This window comes from Myotis davidii, unplaced genomic scaffold (assembly GCF_000327345.1).
Source record: "Myotis davidii unplaced genomic scaffold, ASM32734v1 scaffold217, whole genome shotgun sequence".
Taxonomy (NCBI): domain Eukaryota; kingdom Metazoa; phylum Chordata; class Mammalia; order Chiroptera; family Vespertilionidae; genus Myotis; species Myotis davidii.
Window position 1 is genome coordinate 11,655,267 of NW_006290034.1, and position 26,923 is coordinate 11,682,189.

Genomic DNA, 26,923 nt, shown 5'->3' on the forward strand with positions numbered 1-26,923 from the left:
GAATGTGCCATGCCTGGCCCCCTTGAGTCTAGTAGAAATGCTATTATCTTACATTTGATTTATTTAGACTCCAATAAAACTGTCTCTGAAAGATTCCATGTAGGAACTGCAAAACAGGATGTTCTGCATACTGGTTTGGGATGACTCCATTTGATTTGGGAAAGGCCAGCAGGTAGGTCAACTGAGTGACATATCAACCCAGTGGTCAGGCTACCAGCAAACCGGGTCCTCTAGGAATCAGTGATTTTTTTCTTCTGAGCTCCTTAGTGATTCCTTTACTACCTTGAAACTTTGTTCTCTCTTTTCATTAATAACAAGAGCATTTCATTATCTTTTAATGCTGGTTAATATACATCTAGTATTTATTATTTGTATAGTAAATGTCTTAGTCAGAAGGGATACAGTAAAGTTATAGAAAATGGACTTTGAGAATAGCTGGGGATACAAGTTGTGTGCTGGCACACACATGCATAGCCACAGGAGTATACCTTCTGTGGCCATAACATTATTTTTCAATTAAGGCACATAATAGGTGTACCAAACTAATCTTGAACTATTAATCTGTGTTTTTGTCATTTATTGCTTCAGTTAATCCAGCGAGTCAGTTAGCTGATAGTCAACTAAAAGAGTTTCCATAGTACTATAAAATTTCCCTAGAAAGAGATTGTACCTTAAAACTTACAAACTCAACAGTGTTGAGAGAGAACTTTTCCTCCAAACTGTCAACTCTTGGTATTATCAAACTTTTTAAAAATATAAATATATATTTTTATTTATTTCAGAGAGGAAGGGAGAGGGAGAGAGAGATAAAATCATCAATGATGAGAGAGAATCATTGATTGGCTGCCTCCTGCACACCCCACACTTGGAATTGAGCCCCCAAACCGGGCATATGCCCTGACCATGAATTGAACTGTGACCTCCTGGTTCATAGGTTGATGCTCAACCACTGAGCCACCATGGTTGGGCAATATTATCAAACTTTTTAATCCTTGACTTGGGTAGAAAGATCTAATTTTTAAAATTTACATGTCTTCAATTGTGAATGAAGTTGGGCAGTTTTCATATTCTCACTGGGTATTTATATTTGACTCCTTTGTACAAAATATGTCCAGGATGTTTCTGAGTCTGTTATATTTGTTAAATGGGCAATTTAGGATCAATTCATTTGCCTAGTCAGTATCTTAAGTATTTTGTGGCATTCATTAATAATAACTCTTTGCTTTTTTAAGGAATTTTTTGGAACTTGTTACAAATTCCATTCAAGATTGGATCATAAAAGAAGAAGCTCTCTATCAGGAATCTAAAATGGCTGAGGAAATTGCTAAAACCAAAGCTGAGATGGAACTGAAATCTTCTATTAGTACCAAAATTGTTTCTCCTAGCAAAGTTAATTCTGTTAAAAAATCTGCTAGTAAGTAAGCTTTTGAATTTATACAAGTCCAAAGACATTCTATTTCTTAATTTAACCAAGACTGAATATTTTAGGATTTAAACAAGTTGCCTGCAGTGTTGCTGTGATTCTTGACTTTCTCTAAAAAAACAGAATAGCTGCATTCCAACTATGATGAGATCATACCCAAGTGGAATATCGACCCCCCTTCCTGTCAGGTCAGGTTCGATCTGTTGTACAGGTCAAATGTGATGTTAGGAAAATGACAAATATCTTGATCTTGTTAAGGTTGATAGGTTCAGCTATCTAAAATTTGTTGACTATATATATGAAGTAAATTCAGAGTCCGGATGTCTCCAATAGAAAAATTACAGATTCCAAAAGTGAAGTTAAAACAAGACCTTCCTTAGAAGAGCAAACAGAAGAGTCCCAACACTAACCTAAGGTAGAATCTAAAATTAAAGGGAAGCCAGCCTGTGTTGCTCAGTGGTTGAGCATCTACCTATGAACCAGGAGGTCACAGTTCAATTCCTGGTCGGGGCACATGCCCCAGGCTTGATCCCTACCCAATTAGGGGTGTGCAGGAGGCAGCCAAGTAATGATTCTCTCTCATCACTGATGTTTTTATTTCTCTCTCCCTCTCCCTCCCTCTCTAAAATCAATAAAAATATTTAAAAAACAGAGTCTAGCGAGGCTAAGAGGATGTGAAGGAGGGCGAGGGAGAGAAAGATAGAAGCATCGATTGGTGAAAGGAGAAGAGGATGACTAAGAAGAATGATAGTTGATTTTAGAAGTCAAATAATGAAGGAAGTCATCTGGAAAATAAAGATTATTCACTGAGTTCTAAGTGAATTATGATGGAGAATAGACTTCATCTTAATAATACTCATTATTTCTAACAGCCAACATTGAGAGTAATTTCTTATAAAGAATCAAAGCTATAATTTCCAAAGCTTTTCTATTCCTCATTAATGACCAGAGGAATTTGTGCTTGGTTAGTTTCTAAAATAAAACTTAGCAAACCAAGTCGATGATGAATCATTCACCATCTACCAAAATAGTTATACAATATAATCCATCTATCAGCTGAGCCTTCCTCCTGATGGGGGCTCAGCAGGAGAGCAGTAAGTGGAATAATGGAAAAAGATAGGTAGGGCCACCTTCTCTAGGTGCCTAAGAAAATCCAGAAAAATGGCCAGTTTGGGATTGGAATACATCTGGTAGGTATTGCATTCAGTTTGAGTCCTCTCAAGTCAGGAAAGATGTAAACCTTCCAAACAGAATGACTACAATGGCCAGAGGAGGGCTTCAATGCGGAAGGAAAAGTTAGATTTGTCTTGTGTGGTCTTAAAGTGTTAAATTAGGATTAATTGGTTAAAGCCCTAGCGAGAGAGAGTCCAGTTCAATAAAACCTTTAAATTCTCAACACGCTGCTTCCACTGATAGTGAGTTCCTCCTACCACAAGGAGCTCAGTTCCCCTTCAGAAGCCCATTCAGGAGATGGTGAGAAATAATTCCAAGATGAATGAATGGGGAGTTGAGCTTGATAGCCTTTGATATCCCCTACAACCCAGACATGCCGTCCTTCTATGAAACTTTGTTTTAGGGAGTTACTAAGAAGTTTAATTTTCTCTGGTTATAGGTAACAAAGTAATGATCAAAACAGAGATACCAGATCAAGAAAAAGAAAAAGAGAAGGAAAAATTGACTTTTGTTTTAGAAGGCTCTCTGAAGGTAATACAAGGAAAGAAAACAGTGACAATGAGTAATCACATATTCAGAAATTTTGGGGGATAGGTTGTGTGGTATAAGAGGAAATGATCTTTTTACTAAATGTTCAGAAATAATTGAAAACTATAATTAAAGGACAGTCTTTCCACCAAGCTGACTCCTCTACCAGATGATAAGCCTGTAAGGGAAGCTGTGTCATTCATTTTTATGTAACCAAATCCAGGGCAGCGCCTTGTTCAAACTTGTCATACTCTTTGTTTCTGTGGCAGGTGTTTGTTTTGTTTGTGGATTTTTAATTGGAATTTTTAGTTATAAAAGTAATGTATGCTTTTTATAATAAATCAAAATTACCCTTGCTCTTCTATACCCCTGAAATAAGAAATATTAACAATTTCACATTTTCTATGCTTACACAGCATGCATGCACAGATACAAAGAGTGTTTTCATTTGTTTGGTTTAGATTTGGTATGGTTTTTTGACTCTGCTATATGCTTTTTCCCCCCCTTATCAACATATCATGAATATTACTTTCAGACAATATGTAGAGATCTAACTTATTTTCATAGAATATGTTAGCCTATTAATAAGTATCATTTATGTTTCTATATAGAACTATTTAACTTTTATGTAGTCAAATCAGTCATTTTTGACCAAATTTTAAGAGACACAGTGCTAAATTTTGACAAATATAGGAAGTAAAGTGAATTCTCATGCATTTCTGGGTAAAGTATAAATTGGCACTTCCACTTTGGAAAACTGGACAAATCTCCTAAAGCTAAGCACATAATTTCTCTTTAAGTTAGTATTCCACTCATAAGTATATGCCCAGTAGAAATGCATGTGTGTAGGTGCATCAAGACACATGGGCAAAGTTGTTCTTGCAGCATCATTTTTAACTCTCCCAAATCAGAAACAATTCAAGCATTCATCAGCCTAGTGTGATTTAGTCATGTGGCGAAATACTACACAGCTCTGGAAATGAATGACCTATAGCTGCATTCCTACATATAGAAGTATATGGATGAATCTCACAAACATCATGTTCAGCAAAAGAAGAGTCAAAAGAATATATACATTACGCATGCTTTTATTGACATAAAGTTTAAAAGCAGGCAAAGCTAAACTAAAGTATTATGAAGTAGGAGAATGGCTGCCTTTGGGGCAATGGAAGTGGGCAGGAAGAAGAATGAGCAGGGCTTCTGGGAAGCTGGAGATGGTCTATTGCTTGACCTGGTGGTACTAACAGTAATGTTTACTTGGTGGTGATTCATTCAGCTACTCACTTGGGATTTGTGCTCTTTTTGTATGGATGTTAAGCTTATCCAAAACAGTTTTTAAAAATCTGTCACTTTTTTAATGGTCTCAGGACTTTTATGTTTTTTATTCCATTGGGTTGATTCCACCTGAGATTACACATTAATTTTCTTGCACTATAGCAGAATATTTTCACAGACATACTTTTCATATTCAGATAGCTAATCAACGTGAAATTCACTTTGTATAGTATAATATAAAGGCCTTACTTTTCTTTGCCTGGATGGACTGTCATTTTACTAGTACTTGATTTTGCCTCTTGACCCAAAAAGCCTAAAATATTTACCATCTGGCCCTTGATAGGAAAAGGTTAGAAGTAAACACTCCATTTCTATTCTATTCCTGGTTGCTCTAGGAATTCAACTTGTATATATAATTTAATGAAACCTAAACTTAATAAAGTATCTTTACTTTCTTCCAGCACAATACAAGGAACCAGTAAAATTATTTAAAATTAAGTTTTATCTTGCTTTTTCTTGTTCCAAAAAATTACACATTATTATTGTCGATGTTATTTAGAGTAGGCCCATGCTTATTATTTCTTTTAGTTTCGCTTTTGGGATCTTTTTAACTTTATTTTACTTTTTCCATCACTATTTATCCCCTCTATACCCTCTTCCACCTCCATCTACCACCCTCCCCCACCCAAACACCACACTGTTGACCCAGTCTATGAGTTCTTTCTCTATTTTTTCTTTTCTTGCTCAATGTCTTCTCCCACTCCCCAACATTCCCCCGCCAGAGTTTTCTACCTGCTCTCTATCTATGAGTCTGTCTCTATTTTGCTTGTTAGTCCAATTTATTCATTAAATTCCACATATGAGTGAAATCATATGGTATTTGTCTTTCTCTGACTGGCATATTTCATTTAGCACAATAATCTCCAGATCCATCAATGCTGTTGCAAAGAGTAAATTTTTTTTCCCCCTTTTTACAGCTAAGTAGTATACCACTGTATAAATGTACCATAGCTATTTTGTCTGCTCATCTACTGATGGGCACTTGTGCTAGTCTCAAATCTTGACTATTGTAAATAATATTGAGATTAACATAGGGGTGCATATGTTCTTTTGAATTAGAGTTTCAGGTTTCTTTGGATAAATTCTCAGAAGTGGAATTGCTGGGTCATAAGTTAGTTCCATTTTTAATTTTTGGAGATAACACCATACTGCTTTCCACAGTGGCTTCACCAATCTGCATTCACACCAACAGTACGCAAGGGTTCCTTTTCTCCACATCATAGCCAACACTTGTTTGTTGATTTATTGATGATAACCATTCTGACAGCTGTGAAGCGATATCTCACTGTGTGTTTTATTGCATTTCTCTGATGATTGGTGATGTTGAGCATCTTTTCATATATCTATTGGTCATCTGTAAATCATCTTTGGAGACATATCTATTCAGGTCCGTTGCCCATTTTTTAATTGGATTGTTTGTTTGTTTTTGGTGTTGAGTTTATAAGTTCTTTATAAAGCAGATGTATCAGCGAATATGTTCAGTGGGTTGTCTTTTCATTTTGTTGCTGATTTCCTGTGCTGTGCAAAAACTTTTTAGTTTGATGTAGTCCCCTTTTTTTTTTTTTTGGTTTGTCCCCTTGCCCAAGGAGATAAAGCAGAAAAAAATAGTGCTATTAAAAATGTTTGCGATTACACTGCCTATGTTTTTTTTTCTAGGATTTTTATGGTTTTGAGTCTAACATTTTAGTCTTTAGTAAATTTTGAGTTTATTCTTGTGTGTGGGGTAAAAAGGTGGCATAGTTTCATTTTTTTTGCATGTATCTATTCAATTTTTCTAACATATTTATTGAATAGACTATCTTTAGGCCTTTGCATGTTCTTGCCTCCTTTGTCAAATATTAACATAAAGGTATGGGTTTATGTCTGAGCTCTCTATTCTATTCCATTAATCTAGATGTCTGTTTTTGTGCAAGGACCATGCTGTTTTGCTTGCTATAGCCTTGTAGCAGAGATTTATATCAGATGGCATGGTTCCTCCAACTTTGTTCTTCTTTCTCAAGATCACTTAGATACTACTTAGAAAAGCCATGTTAAATGTTCTCTCAAATGGGCCCAAATGGGATATATTTTTTAAAAAATCCTGTTACAATTTTTAATGTGTTTATAGGCATGGAAAGAAGAACAAGATCGATTAGCAGAAGAGGAGCGCATAAAAGAAGAAAAAAAAGCAGAAAAGAAGAGTAAGGAAGTTGGTAAAAGGAGAGGCAAAGAAAAGTTAGAGAAAGAAGAGAGTAGGACTGTGAAGAAAAAATCTATGCTCAAGGAAAAAGCTAAAGAAGAGCAAATAAAGCTATCAGACATACCAGAGATGATGAGTCTCCAAGAGCCACAACCTGAGATAGTTTACCCGGTAAAATTAATTTTTGAATAAGCTTTATTGGTCATTAATAATTGTTTGTTGCAGGGGAAGAACACAGCTTCTGTGGAAACAATAGGTTCCTAGTCTTTTCTGCCACAGCAAAGGCCTTAGGGTTTCTTCTAGTAGCTGATCTCAGACCTGTAGTCCATCCTCTGATACCTAGGGCCTTCTTTGTAGCCAGTCTCCAAGACAGGACACCATCAGGCAAGTTTTCATGAGTGCCATGAAACTGGGTTACTAAGGACAATAAAGATGGAAATTTGACACAAAAGCATTTTTGGATTTCTGTCAATAAGCAACTGTGACAGGTCAAAGGTTGGTTTTATCTGTCTAGATGACTAGACTTGAGGACATTCAGTTGCCTCTCTGTGGGCACCATGTTTTTTGCTTGTAGGTTTTTATAAAACCTTCCCTTTGCCAATCTGTTCCTCAAGTGATTTTATGAGTAAAACTTAAGGGGGGAAAAAAGGAAAGAAATGAAGCAGCCCTTGTCCTTTTTAGCTACCACTCTGAGATAATTGTTCTCAAACTTTAACCTATAGCAGAATCACTTGGCGCTCTATTAGCAACACTTAGTAAAAATAAATGTCTTTAACATTTTTACGTGTTCAAGTGGAAATACCACTCAATGTATCAGTTCACTTTAAACAGAAAATTAACAGCCAATGAAAGCGAGATTGATTTCTTCTTGCACTGCCTTGGCCATGGTACAATGATTTTATTTGATTTTCATTGGGTTATGAGAGTGCCCCAGTGAACAGAGTTTAAAATCATGGACCACCTTTAATTCTGCCCCTCATTATAACATGACAGGAGGTGCTAAAGATAATGTGAGTGCTGGTCTCTGAGTACACAGTGACAAAGAGTTTCCTAGAAATTAAGCTCATAGCAACTCTAATTGGTTCACGTGATGAGTTGATTTTTGTTGATTGCAGTTCCTCACTCAAAGCATATGCTTTCTCTTTTAGTTTCATGGATACAATATGGGAGATATACCCACCCAAATCTCAGGAACAAATTATTATCTGTATCCTTCAGATGGAGGACAGATTGAAGTAGAAAAGACAACATTTGAAAAAGGTACATTTGGAAAGCAGCATTAAATGGCTTGGAAGCTACCCTTTTCAGTCACCTTGGGCCCTTCTACTCCTGAATGTAATAGGTGAGAGTGGTCATGTGCCCACTCCATTCAACATTTTCACACTCAGATTCTTCTGTTGTAATTGACTCTGTGAGTCACAGGCCACCTGAGAGGTTAGCTGGGACACACAAATAGAAAGTTCCAGTTGTTAAAATATTTAAATATTTCTATATCATTGGGAAATAGTGTAATATCCAAGCACATAACTGTGAGGTTAGAGCAAATTTCTTGTTTGGGCTCTGGAGCACAGAGCTTGGGAGCCTGCTGCCGGTACCCAGTTATTGTAGCAGTAAGAAACTGCTGCTGGATTTAGAAGTCTTTAAGAGAGCGAGGGACAGGTGGGCTGCCGAGGACCCAGTCTGGAAGACCCTAAAGCAAAGTGCAGATATAGCCTCAGGGAACTGTCTGAGCATCTTGCAAGGCTTATCTTTTCATTGTGCTTTAAAGATTCCTCAGGTGGGTTTGAGGACCTGGGCTTTATTTGACAGCTTATCATCTGATAGGGAGCAGTAGTCTCTGAAAGCTGTGGAGGGATGTGAGCAGGACCCTGTTTAATGTCCACAAGATTATGTACACAGTCCAGCCAGTGTGGCTCAGTGGTTGAGCACTGACCTATGAACCAGGAGATCCTGGTTCGATTCCCAGTCAGGGCACATACCTAGGTTGCAGGTTCCATCACCGGTTGGAATGCATATAGGATGCAACAGATCGATGTTTCTCACATTTATGTTTCTCTCTCTCTTCCTTCCTCTCTCTTTTTAAAATCAGTAAAATCATGTCCTTGAGTGAGGATTTAAAAAAAGGCCTGAAAATTATTCATATTATTTAAAGAATGGTTTGTGATATAACATCAAATGCCAGACTGTTTTATTATATAAGGTTTGTTTACTTAAAACATGAAAAAGATTTTTATTAATCTATAAGTATGCATATTTACTTATGCTATCATATGTACTAATATTTAATATTTTAAATATCATCTCTGGGTATACTGTACAATTATTATTAATTAGAATTGGAATTGGAGCTCAGAATCACATACCTAAGAAAAGCACTGGACTCAAGTTTTATAATGGTATTTGTAATAGTATTTTCAATAATTATTTCTCACTCCTACCAAGATTTTTATACATATACAGTAGATATGCTTCAGATGGTTCATAGTAAATGTAGTGTTTTTATCCTAATTTTATCAATTTTGAGAGATAATAGTGCAATCACACTGAATTTAAAAAAAGAAGAAGAAGACTGAGAGAGGAGATAAAAAATGAGTCAGGCCCTAACCAGTTTGGCTCAGTGGATAGAGCATTGCCCTGCGGACTGAAGGGTCCCAGGTGCGATTCCGGTCAAGGGCATGTACTTTGGTTGTGGGCACATCCCCAGTAGGGGGTGTGAAAGAGGCAGCTGATCGATGTTTCTCTCTCATTGATGTTTTTCTCTCTATCCCTCTTCCTTCCTCTCTGTAAAAAATCAATAAAATATATTTTTAAAAAATGAGTCAGAACACTAGAAAAATGTATTGTTAGGAAAATTCTTACTAATAATAATAACTACTATAATATTTATGTAATTCTTTACAAGTTGCCAAACCCTTTCATATTAACTATTTCATGTGATTAAAGTTGAGTATAAGTATTCGTTAGCCTCAGCCAATTCATTTTGTCTTCTGTGATTTGATTTGAGATGTGATTAGAAAGGCTGCAAATATCTCCCCCATCCACCTGCCATCTATTCCTGGATTTCACCATTAGGCATCTTTTTTATGAAAATGGGGACATCCCTAGGTATTTCCATTCCCTAACTGATTCTGTGCTGCATTATTTTGATGTTTTGCCAAGAAGCTTAACAGGGCATCACAATCAGCCCATCTTCTATCCCATGATTCTTCCCCAGGATCAACTTTTATCAAAGTGAAAGTGAAAAAGGACAAACATAATTTTATAATTCATCTGAAAGACCCTAAGAAAATTGTGAAAAAGGAAAAAGAAGTGGATTATTCTTCAGAAGATGAGGAAGAAGCAAGAGAGGGAGAAAAAAATATTGAACTAGGTAAGCAGAGGCATCTCTGGCAGTAGGTAGGGGTTATCTTTCAGCAATGTGTCCATCCCGTCCACCTGACAGAAATACATGTGTGCCTCACATTCAGCATGTAAGTTTCCCATCAGGGGAACTGAAGTGTTTTATGATTCTGGTTATATACATTCCCCTGTTGTAATATGTATATACATTATATACATGGCCCATCTTTAGTGGGCTGCTTACTTGGTTTTGCCCCCTCTGGAGACCCAGCTTTTGATTCCAGTTGTCATATAGAGTCCTCCTAGCCTGGCTACCTTTAGCAACACTGAGTTTGCAATGTCCATTGTGGCCTGAATTTTGCTGTATGCGCTTGTATCGGGTCCTCATTAGTTGACTCCTACTGAAGGTTTAACTTCTCTCCAATATTCATTGTAAATGAAAGGTTTCCTCATATGCTCTCACTATTATTTAGTTCTCTCTTTAGTATCAAATTTCTTAAGTTGCAGGAACAAGAGAAAAATCCTAAATTTGGCCAGAAGAGTCTACACCTGCCAGTAGATGAGACTTCCAAGTGGATGTCCATTGATTGTACACCACGAAACTTCCTGATAATACCATTTAACATTTCCAGGAAACACCTAATGGGGAAATTAATTGATTCTTGCCCAATGTGATGAGGGTTACACGTGAAAAATGAGATGAGTTCATTAATAAAATGTTTTGGACTCAAGTTAGTAATAAGAAACATAACTAAGTCTTGCTAATAAATTTACCTATGATCACAGTATTTTTCAAACTTATGAACACAATGTTTGACAAGTTTGAATGTTCCCAAGAATTTAAAGAAAATTGTTAAATTATCTTTGTTTTTTCTTAATGTAAAAATATGTTTATTATAAAGCATTAGGAAATATAGCAATATTTAAAGAACGTAACAGTGGCTAATAAGTCTACCATCCCAGCAGTAACCACTATTCATAGTGTGTTCCTTTCTTACTTTATTATCATGAGCATTTTCTTATTCATTCAATGTTCTTCGAAAACAAGCTTTTTAAATGTTTTCATTTTAATTCATTGGTATATATATATATATATCATAATTTACTTAATCATTTTCATGTGTTTGCATATTTAGTTGATTTCCACTTTGCATTGTGTTTTGCTTACATTTCTTTTTAATAAAATGGAAATTTCCTTGCTTCAATTTTGTCTTCCAGAAGAATCAAATGCAGAGAATAAAGCTGTCAGCAAGTCTGGATCTTTTTCTGCCACCTTGGAAAATGGAATCTGCCTCTCCATAAGTTACTATGGACCTAGCGGAAATGCGCCAGGTGAAGTAGACACGATAGAATGGATAGTGTCGCATGACCAAGGGTGTCTGCCCGTCCTCAGTCTGCTCACTTGTTGAGAAACATGTTCTGATGTAATGCCTCTTATCTCCTGAAGAGTCAGAATATATGTGGATGTGCATACATATATGTGTGTATATACATAGAAAATAACAGCACTTTGAAATAACATTTATCATATAGAATCTTATAATCACATAGACATATTAGATCATATATACACACATATATATTACAGTTATCTTTGTTAACTAGCCCATGAAAATAAGTCTGTTATTTGGTGCCAAAGAAAGCATGGTTTGCCAAGGAATCCTCTTGATTTTCTACAAAATAATATTTCTATGAATCCTGTGATTACAGAACTACTCATTGTGCCTCAGAACATTAGGCTTAAAGGAGCCATTCATTGGACATCTTGAAGGATTTCTTTACCCCACTTTTAATAAACAAATTTTCCAACTGGAAGTTATTTCCTTACAAACCACAAAATAATATGTTGCTTTACCAAGAACTAATTAGAAAATCTTGTGGGTTCCCATGCATTTACAGGGATCTAACCACAACAGATTTTTTTGAAGTTTTAGAAAATAAAAAGATAATCCCTATGCTATATTGGCTTAAAACTGTGTAGATCGTGGTAATTTAATGATCTGCATTACTATGGACTTCCGTTTCTGCAGACACACATTTCCGTGGATGATTATAATCCACGGCCTTATATTGTGCCAAATATTGTAATCTCTACTGAGTTAGGGAGCCCTCTACATTGTTAGTATTTTTGTTTCGTTGGCTACCCTGTTCCTGTTGTGCCTGTTAGTTCCTTGAATGAACTATGCTTTCTCTTATCTATAAACTGCTTTCTTTTATCTATAACACACATCTCATGCTGTGTCACTTGCTCACAACACATTCTCCTCCTACATACACCACCACTTTCAACAATTAAATTTCCTCCCACACTTCAGGTCTCAGCATGCAGGTTACTTGCACTGAGAAATGCTGTACAGATCAAGCAGCAGTAGCGTGTGAACTGGGGTTTTTAGGGGTGAGTGAGAATTGCCTAGGCAAAGAATCAAAGGCAGGGAATTCTAGGTGCCAGGAAACGTGTGTACCAACTATGTAGTATAGTTGGACTTTATGGAAAGGCAACTTTATGGAAAGGCAAACTATATACAGTAGAGCCAACGTGTAGGTTGAATGAAGGCATTTGTGTTAGATGACCTCTCTCCTAGGTTCCTATAGTGCTCTGCACTTCCCATCAGAGACCTAACACACAACATTGTACCCAGAGGTTTCTTCTTCTGAACTTCCCATTAGTGCCTTGTAGTCTCACTCATCATTGGCTATCCAATTTATGGTACATAGTACTAGGTATTCAATCAATATTTACTGAAAGAGTATCTGGATGAGAATGAGAGGGAGGAGTTTCCAGCTGCCTGTAACTGGGTGCCATTTGCTTATTTATATGTCTACTGTACTTCTAATGGGTCAGACATAGAGAAATAGAGAAATAACTGGGCCAGTGGTAGAAATTATGTGTAAAGATAGTACTGGGAACAGCTACAAAATACTTCAGACAGAAGGTAAAGCATCTGAGATGGGACTTTAGAGAGAAGTGGGGATTATCCAGACAAAGCAACAAGGAAAGGGAGTCCTAGGCAGTTAGAACCATTTATGTAAATACTTAGTGTGTAAAAGCAGGGCATCCTTACAGAGCAGTGAAAGGCTGAATGTGGCTGGAGTGAAGGAAGGTGAACACTGCATGCCTGGGATGATTAGGGAGTGGCAGAGGTCTCTAAGTAAGGGACGCAAAGTTAAATGATCAGATTTCATTTTAGGAACATAATCTTAGTGATATTTTGGAAAGTGCACTGAAATGGTGGTATTGGAGGTGCCAGATACCAATTAGGAAACTACTGCAATAATCCTATATAATAAAAGGAAAATATGAAAATTGAGCCTAAGGGCAGAATGACTGGGAATGACCAGTCGCTATGACACACACTCACCACCAGGGGCAGACACTCAACACAGGAGCTGCCCCCTGGTGGATAGTGCACGTCCACAGGGGGAGCGCCGCTCAGCCAGAAGCTGGCTCATGGCTGCCCAGTGCAGCAGTGGGAGCCTCTCCTGCAGTAGTGCTAAGGATGTCCGACTAACGGCTTAGGCCCGCTCCCCGCCTTCCAAAGGGCTCCTGGGCTGCCAGAGGTATGTCTGACTGCCAGCTTAGGCCTGCTCCTAAGCCGTCAGTTGTACATCCCCCAAGGAGCCTGGGCTGAGGTACCTGCCTCCCTGAGTGCATGATTTTCGTGCACCAGGCCTCTAGTTAAGTATAAGAAAATGAGAATCTGTGCTAAGGTGCTAAGATTAGATAGGAGAGGCATGATTGGAGAGACATTTCCCAGGGCTTGGAGACTGTTTGGATGTATAGGGCCCTGGTCGGCAAACTACGGCCCATGAGTCACATGCAGCTCTTTGGCCCCTTGAGGGTGGCTCTTCCACAAAATACCGACTTCTGCGCATGGGCCATGAAGTTTCAATCGCATTGTACCTGCACGCCCACACATGGTATTTTGTGGAAGAGCCATACTCAAGGGGCCAAAGAGCCGCATGTGGCTTGCGAGCCGCAGTTTGCCTATACTATAGGATGAATCAAAAGGAGAAAATGTGAATGATTTGAATGTCTAACTTGGGAACAGGGTGTGTGATTAGTAGCGGCATTGAGAGGGGTGCCCAGCTTGGGAGAGGAGAGATTTACTGAGTTTGAAATGTGTCCAGTATCACCACCAGGGGGAGATATCTAATAAGTAGTTGGAAATAAGGATCTGGGGCTGAGAAAAGAAAGGCCAAGTGTGGAGATGTAAATTTTGGAGTCATTAGCAGTACATCGATGGCAGTTGGAGCCCTGGTCCTGAAAGAGATCACTCATGAAGAGACTCAGCCCTGGCGAGCATTACAACCACAAGTGATGTTTCACAGATATAAATGCCTGGGCCTCATTCCCAGAGAGTCTGATTCAGTAGGTCAAGGGGGGATCTGAGCATTTGCTGGTTTTGTTGTTGTTTTGTTCCATGAGTAATTATCATGGACAGCCAGAGTAGAGGACATCTGTTGTATAAGGATAAGGGGAAACCCTCTGAAACTAGCAACATTTAACAGATTGACAAAAGAGGAAGAATCAGGAAAGGAGACTAAGAACAAAATGGACCCAAGAGAGAAAAAAGGAGATTCAGGTGGGAGTGTCAGCCTGGAACCCAGAGGAGGATAAAGTTCAAGATGTGAGGAACACAGTTTCTCCACAGATCAGCTCTCCTTTTAGAATTCTGACAATTTTTAAAAACCCAAATAAAATCAATCTGCTATGAGAAAATGTCTTTTACCATCTCAACTAGAAATTGTCTTTCTTGAATGTCCTTGTTTGTATCCCTTATTATGTTACTATTTAATATGTCCTTGTATTGAAGGTATTTGAGTGCAGATCTTATTTTGACTATTTCAGCTTTGTAAGTTCTTTTACATATTTTTTTATTTGTCACTACTCCACATATTTTGTATATGATAGTCTCTCAATAAATATGTCTCCATTAAATGAAGAGATGGTTACTGCTCTATCAATATGCCTTTCAAATGTAGATAGAAAGGCAAGAACATGTGAAACAATGACTCCATCAAATATATAATTGCATTAAGTACCTCAAATATTTCATCTATAATGCTGATTTTCAAATCAACTACATTATACCTGAAATCTATCCAACTAATAAGTCACATTCAGCAAGGTAAAAATTGTTGTCAACTTGTATAAATGAATGAGATGTAAATTTTATTTAATAAACATATGTAATATGAATGTCTAATTTCCTTGTTTTCTTCTTATAGAGGAGAAGGATCCTCAGTTGGAAGCAATGTTGAATATCCCATCAGCACTTCTTCCAACAGTAATTCCTGTTATAGTGCCAGTTCCTCAAGTCAAAGGAAAAGGGAAAACAAAAGTCAAAGAAAAACACAAAGAATCTATTAAAGAAGAGGAGCACCCAAAAGAAGAAGAAAAAAAGGTGAGTGGACCTTGCCATGGATTCTAAAATGTACTTCTGCCTCAGTGTCAGCTCTTTAAAAATCATGAGTTACATCAATGTATTTTAACTTTCCTGTCTTTATAATCCCCCCATCTTTCACAATTGCTATTTTTAATATCTAAGAACTCTTGAATTTTTTCCATAACAACTTTTAATTTATTGATTGATTTGGAGGGAGCGGGGAGAGAGAGAGAGAGAGCTCTTTTGTTCCGATGTTGATTCTTGGGTACATGGGCACATGGCCATAGTTATCACTGAGCCCCCTTTCCTTTCTTGGTGCTCTGCCTGGTAAGATGAGAAGCGAGAAGTCTCATTGAATTTTCTCCTCTGAAGTGAAATTATAATATTCTACAAACCGCTGCAATCTCACTGTGGCTATTCATTTGCTCCTCAGGTCTTTCCATTGTTTGTAATCAATATTAAAGGACTAGTTAGAATAAACTGAAGATCCAGCAATGGGAGGTCAGTGGAATGATTTTAGTGGCTAACAAAAGAAAGCCAAGTGGAAAGACAGAAATTATCATTAGGGATTGGATGTGTGCTCCAGAATAACTTTCATTCCAGAGCACACATAACCAAACAAGGTGTTCAGGCATAGCTGGCATAAAATTAATTAGCATTTTTAAGTAGATACAACCAAATGCTCATTCATTTATAAATAGTTTTTTAATTATCTATTATTTTCACTTATTTTTATGAATACAAAATCAATGTGTGTTCATTATAGAAAAATAAGGACACATATCCTGATAGCATAATGTCTCTAGATTTCAAACTTTAGCAATTGCACAAAAAAGATATCAGGGAGATTGGTCTGCCCTTACACCTACATATGCAAACAGAAGCCTCTATCAAAGCCTAATTCAGGCCCCAGCTCCTCCATGACTTTTTCTCTAATTATTGGCATATTGAAAACTCCCTTTAAAATATATATAGTTTTATTGATTTCAGAGAGGAAGGGAGAGGGAGAGAGAGATAGAAACATCAGTGATTAGAGAGAATCATTAATTGGCTGCCTTCTGCACATCCCCTACTGTGCCCTTGACCTGAATTGAACCCAGGTCCCTTTAGTCCACAGACTGATGCTCTATCCACAGAGCATACCAGCTAGGCCATAAACTCCCTTTTCTGAGGAAAGATGTATCAACCATTTTAGTACTATTTAACTGTTTCACATATCTGTGTGCCATTCTACAAGCAGGTTGTAAGTTGCATAAAGGGTGGAGACTCATTATCCTTACAAGGCCTTATCGTCTTCGGCAAGTCATATCTTAAGCATTCAGCAAGTTTTTGCTCAGTCATAATAAATCAATAACTAATTTATAAAAAGATGAGCAATTATTCACATGCGAAATTATTTACAGGAAGAAGTAGAACCAGAACCTGTTTTACAAGAGACTGTTTTTGTTCCCACCTTCCCAAACCTAAATGTGTCTTGCCCCAATGGACTCCTAGTGACCTTCACTGGGCAAGAGTCAACAGGTGAGTGCTAACTGGGTCGGGTAGGGAGGCAGGGGAGCAAAAAGTCATGTAGAAGACAGTTAAATCACCATTGAAATTGTGTATCTTCCTGCCTATTATACACACTTGTTGATAATGAACAATAGGATAATAGATATAATAATCATTTTTTTAAAATATTTTTTATTGATTTTAGAGAGGAATAGAGAGAGAGAGAGAGATAGAAACATCAATGATGAGAGAGAATCACTGATTGGCTGACTCCTGCATACTCCTTACTGGGGATCGAGCCCGCAACCCAGGCATGTGCCCTTGACTGGAATTGAACCCAGGATCCTTCAGTCCGCAGAGCGATCCTCTTATCCACTGAGCCAAACCAGCTAGGGCTATACTATGGACCAGGAACTATCTAAGTACTTACCATATATGACAAAATACAACTATAAGCTAAGTCCTAATAATTCTATTTTACAAAATAAAGAAAGTGAGGCTTCAAGAGGTCATTGCCCAAGTCATTCAAGTCCTATGTGAAAGAAATAAAATGCCATTTTGGTTTAGTCATGGCAAAGCAAGTGCTCTTAACAACTACTGTGTGGCTCTATCTTCCTGCTTCTACAATGGGCCACAGATATAGTATTTTGCTGGTCTGGTCAAAAGAAAGTACAGTGAGATAAGTGCAGGTTAAATGATGAAGAAAACCTGTCTTATTCCCAGGTCAGTATATAATTTTATAGTCTATTATTTCTATTGACTTTGCATATGGCTCCTAATCTATTAAGATGATTAAGTACAAGTGGGGCTTTTTTAATTAACCTGATGGGGCATTGAATTTGAATATTATTTACATGGAGACCCACTATTGCTGTAGAAGTAGGGAAGTGCAGCAAAGCAAGCACTGAACTAGGACTTGAGTTCTAACCAACTCCATGGCCCTTTCAATTATTGCCTTTGAACCATGTTTTTTCATCTGGTAACTATTATATCAGTGGATCCTGATTTTTTTTCACAACCAAATATCATCTTTATTATAATTCCCTAATGTATACCATATTTGAAAAGTGTAGCTATCAAAGGATAAGAGTATCCTATTAAAAATAATTTAATGTCATATTTACTTGCCAGACAAATGAAAAGAAACTAGATGTAGTTGATCTCTTTTGTCTCAATATCACTTTTCATTAGGCTTTATATATTATTAGAAATAGACCATGGACTCTTGTTTCTATTTACAAGGATTCTTAGTGGTCTGAGTTCTCCGTGAGGGGACCCAAAGTGTATGCTACCAAGACTAATGGCCACTAAGGTCTTTCGAAGTTAAAGATGCTATGAGTGTACTATGAGAGATGTTTTCAAGTTCAAGGACATTTTGTTTATTTGCTTATTTATTTGTTCCTGTTATCAAACCCCAACTTAATACCTGTTTCACCTGTCTTTTCTATTAGTTTTATTATATAGTCTAACATTTTCATCCTTATGTCTAGGCAGACAATGGGGTTAATAATGACTCTGCCTGGAATACATAATCTTTTAAAAGTCTTTCATATATTGTAAATATCCTAATTTAAGCTTGAACATAACTACAACATAAACAAAGTAGCAATACCTTCGTGAGGGTCAGCCTTGGACATAGGCAGAGAAGTTCACACGAGTGACTTCCCCTGGGGCTCCAGGCAACCAGGGCACTCGAGAGGAGCATTGTGGGCATCCAGAGTTTACACTCAGGTGACAGAAAAGGTGACATCTAAGGCAGCATTATTTTGCTTCTTTCCTAATTTTGCCCTGAGATGTCCTGGACTTCATTAGAGAGAATGGCTTACACATGGGGAAGGTACCTATTAAGTGTGTGTAGATGACCTTACTACATTTGACAAAGGCAGCAAAGAACCAGTACTCTGGGCCTCTGTCATATATGGAAACTGCCCTATTACTTATATATCGACAAAAGAATAATAATAATTTTAAAAAAAACTAAGCAATAAGATAAAATCCCAGCCACACAGCATTGCCCAGTTCACAGTAGGCTTCCTTTTTCTTTAAGATAAATATGTTAAGGATGAGGATCCCACTTGGGACATCATGGTCCGACAGAGCTACCCCCAGAGGATAAAGCACTATGACTTCTATAAAACGGTGCTGCCCCCAGCGGAGCAGGAGGCATCGAGGGTTATCACCAGGCAAGGCACTGTGGTCAAGTATATGCTGGATGGATCCACACAGGTAAGAGGATGTGAGATAAAGTACTCTTTCCTGCTGCAAAGTAAAATACAAACAAGCTATGGGTAAGGAATAGTACTGTGACATAGAAGAGAAACAACTCATTTGAAAATAGAATGACACTTGAAAATGACAAATAAAAAGTAGTATAGTGAGAAGAAAACACACTATCTGTGCCATACAGGATACAAATAAACATATCATTCTACATATGATCCAAGATTGTAGACTGAACACAGAGTTTACTTTCTCTCCCTCTCAAAGCACCTTAAAATACTAGAAAAATACTTTTAAATAGCAAATTCATAACTGTACTAGAGAACAACACAATGTGTCATCAGTGGATCGGAAGGCTTAGAGGATTGCTAAAAAATTCAAGTCAGATGGAATTCAAATGATGGAGAAACAAATGCAAAGTTTAAAACATATTAAAAACAAGACCACTAAAATTTTTTAAATGGGAGTTTTAACACAGATGTTTCACAAATGGAGCTCTGGGCTCAGAAATCAGGGCAGTGCCCCAGGTAACTCACTGCTACCTGGAGGGTGAAACCAGAAACCATAATACCCAGAAGCCATGTGCCCTGCTCCATCCCTCCCCAAGGAAGAGCATCCTCTGACCACATATGGCCCCAAGAAGGGAGAGGGGTTCTGAGTGAAAAATATGGCCATGTACCCCAATCACCACCTTTGGTACAGAAGATGGATGTTTCTCTCTCTCTCTCTCTCTCTCTCTCTCTCTCTCTGTCTTCAATAAAAGTTGCTATGGAAAAAATAGAGTTCTTAGATATTAAAAATAACAATTGTGAAAGATGGGGGGGAGGCTGGATTATGAAGAACAGATAAGTTAAAAAACATTGAAAGGAATCTATATGATTAAATTTCCAGAAGAAGAAAATGAAGTGGGGGGGGGATAATGAAAAACAATATAGTAAATTTTCCTAGAGCTTAAAAAATACTTTAGATTAAACAGGACTACCAAGTACCAATCAGGATTGATACTAATTGTTTAAAGATTACTTAGATACAAATGCAAAGTTTAAAACATATTAAAAACAAGACCACTAAAATTTTTTAAATGGGAGTTTTAACACAGATGTTTCACAAATGGAGCTCTGGGCTCAGAAATCAGGGCAGTGCCCCAGGTAACTCACTGCTACCTGGAGGGTGAAACCAGAAACCATAATACCCAGAAGCCATGTGCCCTGCTCCATCCCTCCCCAAGCATGTGCTTCCTCTGACCACATATGGCCCCAAGAAGGGAGAGGGGTTCTGAGTGAAAAATATGGCCCCATGTACCCATCACCACCTTTGGTACAGAAGATGGATGTCTCTCTCTCTCTCTCTCTCTCTCTCTCTCTCTCTCTCTCTGTCTTCAATAAAAGTTGCTATGGAAAAAATAGAGTTCTTAGATATTAAAAATAACAATTGTGAAAGATGGGGGGGAGGCTGGATTATGAAGAACAGATAAGTTAAAAAACATTGAAAGGAATCTATATGATTAAATTTCCAGAAGAAGAAAATGAAGTGGGGGGGGGATAATGAAAAACAATATAGTAAATTTTCCTAGAGCTTAAAAAATACTTTAGATTAAACAGGACTACCAAGTACCAATCAGGATTGATACTAATTGTTTAAAGATTACTTAGATATATCATAGTACAATTTTAGGACTGCATAGTAGACAATCCCAAAAGCTTCCTGAGGAAACCAGTTACATATAAAAGAATTAAGATGGACTTCTTATTAGCAACACTGACAGTTCTTTTTTTTTTATTATTACAAAGGGTATTACATATGTGTCCATTTTTTCCCCCCGCCCTAGACAGTCCCCTAGCCTCCCCTATTCCCCAGTGTCTTATGTCCATTGGTTATGCTTATATGCATGCATACAAGTCCTTTGGTTGATCTCTTACCCCCCTACCTCCCGCCCCCGAACCCTCCCCGGCCTTCCCGCTGCAGTTTGACATCCATTCATCTACTGATGGGCACTTAGGCTGTTTCCAGATCTTAGCTATGGTGAATTGTGCTGCTATAAACATAGGGGTGCATATATCCTTTCTGATTGGTGTTTCTGGTTTCTTGGGATATATTCCTAGAAGTGGGATCACAGGGTCAACACTGACAGTTCTTGTTCTGTTATTTGGGAGGCTATCAGTACTGATACTGGATAGAGTATGTATCAATAGTGCCTCTGGATACAATATATACTAGATAGATACTGATAGAAACTAAGCATTTAAATATGTGATAAAGTTTTAAATGTAGTCAGAAAAATTGAAACTGGATAATTTCCCAATTACATAGGGGAAGGGTGAATAAAGAAAAAAACATTTTAAAAAGTCAATCTAATAAAAGACAGGAAATAAAAAAAGAAAAAAATAGCATAGAAGGTAAGTGGAAAACAAAGTAATATGTTTGTGCTGGTTATGAACCTGTAGACTCTGAGTTCCAATGTTGAGTCTGGAAGTCTGCAAATAGCATTTCTGTGGATTCATTTTAATCTATTACAGCTTCACCCACACTGTTAATTGTTAACCAGCCTCTTCCCTGCTTCTGAGAATGCTGGATTTATGCTTTTCCTTCAGATTCTCTTTGCAGATGGCTCTGTGAGCAGTAGTCCCGATTCAGGGCCTGTTTGTCCTCCTGTTGAAATGTCAGTAACTCCTCACAGTGGAGACTTGATGGACTCGGTTTCTCAGCAAAAGTCAGAAACAATACCATCAGATATTGTCATCCCAAAGAAAGGTAATAACCAAAGCCTCCAGTGGATTTAATAGATTTTTAAAATACAGGGTGGAGCAAAAGTAGGTTGCAGTTGTTTGTATGGAAATAATACAATAATTAATAAATAATAATATAAAAATAAACTTTGTTTTGCATACTCATACTCACAACTGTAAACCTCCCTATGCCTTCCTCTGTATTAAATCAGCTAATTCTCATATCAACCCTATGAAGTACATATTTTAATGATACCAATTTACAGATGAGGAAATTGAGACATGAGACACAGAGAAGTAACTTCCTTGAGGTCTCTCAGCTAGTAAGTGGTAGAGCTGGGATTTGCATCTGAGCAGCTAACCTCTGACTCACACTGTCTTTCATGTGTTACAATTTTTTCTCAATTTCTCATAGGCCTTTAATGATCTGAGACCAAGATTTAGTCTTTTTGTCAATTTCACACATCGCATCACAGTGCCCTGTAATCTTGTATGGAAGCAAAGTGAATTCCTTTTTCGTTAACTCAGAATTTAGTGAAGCAGAGTTTCCTTTGGCAGTAGCAGAAGGCCCCTGGTAGAAGGGAACTGAGGGCTCCCTGTAGCTTTCTAAACTTCCAGGCTCAAAGGCTCCCTCTCTTGTTGATTCCAGGACTTGGTGTGCAGGTAGTCTGTGTAGCCTCTTCTCTAACGGCCCATCCTGGTTCCAAAGGGCTCCTGCCTCCAGCAGGTGTACTCCAGGTTTCTTCACAGCCCTTCCATCTAGGGCAATGCATTCGCTTTTGTTTTTTCTTAACTCATGTGTTTTTAGGGAAATTTTAGTTGTACAGAGAAAAATGAGCAGAAAGCACAGTACAGGGAGTTCCATATACTTCCTCTCTTCCTGCCTCTCAATTTTCCCTATTTTTAAGATCTTGAAAGTATAGTACATTTGTTACAATTGATGAACCAGTATTGATACATTATTATGAACTCAGGTCCGTAGTTTACAGTAAAGTTCGCTTTTTGTACAGTTCTATGAGGTTTCACAAAGAATAAAGCCATGAATCCACCATTAGAGGGCACACAGTAAGTTTCATCACCCTGAAAATCCCCTCTCCTGCACTTACTCATCCTTCTCTTCTCCTCCAACCTGAACCATTCCTCACAACCACTGATCTTTTCAATGTCTCTGTAGTTTTACATTTTCTACAACCCATATAGTTGGAATCCGTATGTAACCTTTTCAGATTGGCTTATTTCAGTTAGTAACATACATTTAAGATTCCTTCTGGACTTTTCATGGCGTGAAAGTTCATTTGTTTTAATTAACAGAATAACAGTCTGTTATATAGATGCAAAATTTTTTTTATCCATTCACGTTTTGATGGATATCTAGGGTGACACAAAAGTAAGTTCACAGTTGTTCATATGGAAAATAATTCAGTAACTAATAAGTAATGCCATAAGAATAAACTCTGTGTTTCATGTACTCACAGCTGTATGCCTCCTTTTGCCCTACTCTGGATTGGTGGTGTCCAGTGTTTTGGCAATTGGGATGAAGCTGCTTTTACACATTTGCATGCAGGTTTTTATATGAACAATAGAGGCCCAGTACATGAATTCATGCATGGGTAGGGTCTGGCCAGCCGGCCCTGATCGGTGTGGGGGATTTAGATTGGGGGTAGGACCTTCCAGGGGGACGGGCCACAGTCATTTGGCTGGCCAGCACTGCCCCCGATTGCAGGGGGGGGGGGTCCTGGAGGTAGGGCCAGCCAGCCCCTCCCCCTGGTCAAACTCCCTGTCAAGAGGGACAATTTGCATATTAGCCTTTTATTATACAGGATATTTTCAGTCATTTATATAAATACCTAGGAGCATATTCCGTATATGTTTAGCTTTGTAAGAAACTGCCAGACTGTCTTCCAAAGTGGCTATATCATTTTTACATCCCCACCAGCAATGTTTGAGAGTTCCTGTTGCCCCACTTTCTTATCAGCATTTGGTGGTGTCAGTTTTTTGGATTTTACCCATTCTAATTGGTCTGTAGTGATATTTCATTGTTGTTTTAATTTTAATCCCTAATGATATGCTTATTTACTAACCATATATTGTCTTCAGTGAGGTGTCTATTGATATATCTTGCCCATTTTTAAATTGGGTTGCTTTCTTAGATGCATCCATGATTAGAGGTTGTATTTTACCAAGTGCTTCCTAAACACCTGTCATGAAAGGACCGCCCCTATCCTGACCCCTGGCACATTCAAAGCCTTTCCTCTGCATTTTGTTCAGGATCCTGTTCCATTCATCTTAGATACTGCCCTCACGAGTTTGAAATTGGAAAGTGTGATCCAGAAGATTTAAACAAAACTCGAAGTGTGCAGAAATGGGCTAGAATACGTATGATGTCATAGAGAGTGAATTGTATATATGCATGTGTATATTTGGAGGAAGGTGACAAGAACCCAGCCAAAGTTCAAGTATCAAGATTAAGATATTCATGACCTGATATTTTCATCATTTGAGAAATAATATAATTGAGAAATACTACTTAGAATTTCTGTGTCACAATGTCTTTTATACTGAACTAAACAATGAATGATTCATATAATCGACATTATAGTTATATTGTTGTGTTTGATTTTACTTAAACTTCTGCAGGAAAAAGTCACAAAAATCAGTCTGCGGTGTTACACAAGAGTGAAATCCATGAACCTCCCATAGAAGCGGTTCACATAGTGACTCCAATGGAGACTCACGTGGGCACCTGGTTTACAACTACACCTGAAGGGAATCGGATTGGCACCAAAGGATCAAAAAAAATAGCAGACTTAGCACCATTTTTATCTTTTCAGGCCACAGATCCTGTCACCGGAACGGTATGGCAAACTGTTTATATTGCAAAATTACCTAAATCATGAGAATTTTGAAACAACACATAGAACAGTGCCTGAAAAGAGTAAATTTTCAATAACAATTTTTTAAATAGTTAATAGTGGGTAGGTTGGTGAGTGGGTGGGTGGGTGAGTATGTGGATGGATGGGTGGATGGATGGAAGGAAGAATGAATGGATGAATAGATGGATCTTTCTCCCCAAATCTAAAACATTTTGCCGTTTATTTAACCAGCATAGAACATCATCATAAAATACTAATTTTTGAAATGGAGACAGGTAATGAATTTTCTATACCACTCTTAAGACATATGATTAGTAATGTCATTATTTCCTTATGTTGAATGCATTTGTGTATATGTCTTACCTCATAGAAATAAGGGCCTATGTCTTATTCTTAATTCTTTGTTTGCACCTGATGTGAGTGGTAGGAATCTGTTCATGAACGTTGATTTCAAAGAACTTAATATATTTAAGAAAATTCTCACATTAAAAAATTCAAGACACCACAGAATAACTGTACAAAACATTTCATTTGTAGCATAAAAATAGGTACCTTATGAGTGATATAGAAAATAATGGTTTTATTTAGGATGTGAAATTGAAATTCCTCACATGAATAATAAATAGCACCTTCTATATGCAGGACTTTTTGTTAGGGATTTTGCAAACACTATCTCATTAGTCCTTACACCAATGAATATTGGTGCACAGATGAGGAAATTGAGTCTCAGCAAGTTACATAATATGGTCAAGAGCATGCATCCCGGAAGTGAGAGAGCCAGGATTAGAACAATCATTGGTGACTGAACACTGGGCTCCTTCTATCCCTCAGATAGTCCTCTGACACCTTATGTGGAGCTTTGCAACACCCTCTGAGTCTAAACAAGACGAAGAATTTCCTAGGTGTCTTATCTCTGGTTTGTGGACTTCCTATCCGTTTACAACCATGTGCTGCTGGTCAAAGCAAAATGTCTGCTTGCTGTTGAGATGACTTACATTATCCACTAGAACAGAAGAGATTATGGTTTAAAACTGACAATCAAACTACCAGAACACAATTGGCATTCATCTCAACTGCATTTCCTCAGCTTTAGGGAAGGATATCAGTGTGGTCAATGCAGCAGCCTCATCCAGCTGGGAGGCCCAGCCACCAGCTACAGACACTCCTTCTGCTACCCTCAGGCCCGCACATCACTGCGCAGCCACCCACAGGAGTATGTGAGGGTACGGACCAACCTGGCTCAGAGAAGCCTCAGCCCCTGCCCCCACCAATCCTCATGTTCTATTCTGATGACACGAAACAACCCACATAACATGCATGACAGGTTCAGCAAGCCACACTCACCTTCAATCTTTAATTTCCAAGGAAACATGACCTGGGGACATTTCCCCAGCCAGACCAGGATCAGGCCAGTCCTGATGTTAAATTTTCACTCACAAATATGTGACCATGAAAGGAGCATCAGTTTTGAAGTCAGAAGGCCTTAATCCAGCAGCAGCCCTGGCACTTGCCGGGTGACCTTGAGCAAGTATCTTAACCTCTACTCAACCTAAATGTTCTGCCTTCCAGGTTTGTTGTAAAGGTCAGACCAAGTAGATAAGATAAAGCTTCCACTTATAAATATATAACCAGGCGTTGATGGTATTCCCCAGGGTGTGAAAATGAGTGCACTTGGGATTGGCCACTGACCAAACGAAATGCCCTGCCTTTGTGTCCAGGTTATGACCACTCGGGAGGACAAAGCAATCATCGTGGAGAAGCAGGATGGCACGCGGATAGTGGACCATGCTGATGGGACCAGAATCACAACCTTTTACCAAGTTTATGAAGATAATTTTATTCGTTTGAGTGATCAAGAAATAAGTATGCTTTTTTTTTTTCAAGTATGTGACATTATTTTATAAGTCTCTAGAATTTGATAGGCAGAGAGATAGCAACTCTAGTTGGCTCATGGGTAGTAATAGTGGCTTTTCCATTTTCATTCCCAAAAACCTATAGTCTGCTATGGTGGCAACTAAAAGTTAAAAATCATGACTCAACTGTCCTGGACATTAGCTCTCAGACTTAATTTCTTAGATCTTTAAGGAATCAAATTTGAATAAATAGGTGAACTCAGCTAGGCCCCCCCTTCAATTTCAAGCATCCCTCAGGCCAGCTGCAGCTGCTAAGCAACTGGCACCTGTTCAAAGATTCTAAACGCCTACCAGCCTTCCTAACCTAAATCTGAACAAGATTTTTAGAGAAAAATT

At 38.0% G+C, this 26,923-nt stretch overlaps 1 protein-coding gene across 1 annotated transcript in view; it reads left to right on the plus strand.

Moving 5' to 3' along the window:
- The window catches only part of SPAG17 (sperm associated antigen 17), a 132,408-nt gene that overhangs the window by 76,547 nt on the left and 28,938 nt on the right, over positions 1-26,923 (plus strand). The window contains exons 19-30 of the mRNA XM_015563542.1: positions 1,233-1,414; positions 3,036-3,127; positions 6,567-6,809; positions 7,787-7,898; positions 9,853-10,008; positions 11,196-11,309; positions 15,207-15,382; positions 16,768-16,885; positions 18,903-19,081; positions 21,667-21,826; positions 24,439-24,656; positions 26,393-26,537. Of these exons, the coding sequence (XP_015419028.1) occupies positions 1,233-1,414; positions 3,036-3,127; positions 6,567-6,809; positions 7,787-7,898; positions 9,853-10,008; positions 11,196-11,309; positions 15,207-15,382; positions 16,768-16,885; positions 18,903-19,081; positions 21,667-21,826; positions 24,439-24,656; positions 26,393-26,537 (1,895 nt within the window). The remainder of the gene's footprint in view (positions 1-1,232; positions 1,415-3,035; positions 3,128-6,566; positions 6,810-7,786; positions 7,899-9,852; positions 10,009-11,195; positions 11,310-15,206; positions 15,383-16,767; positions 16,886-18,902; positions 19,082-21,666; positions 21,827-24,438; positions 24,657-26,392; positions 26,538-26,923) is intronic.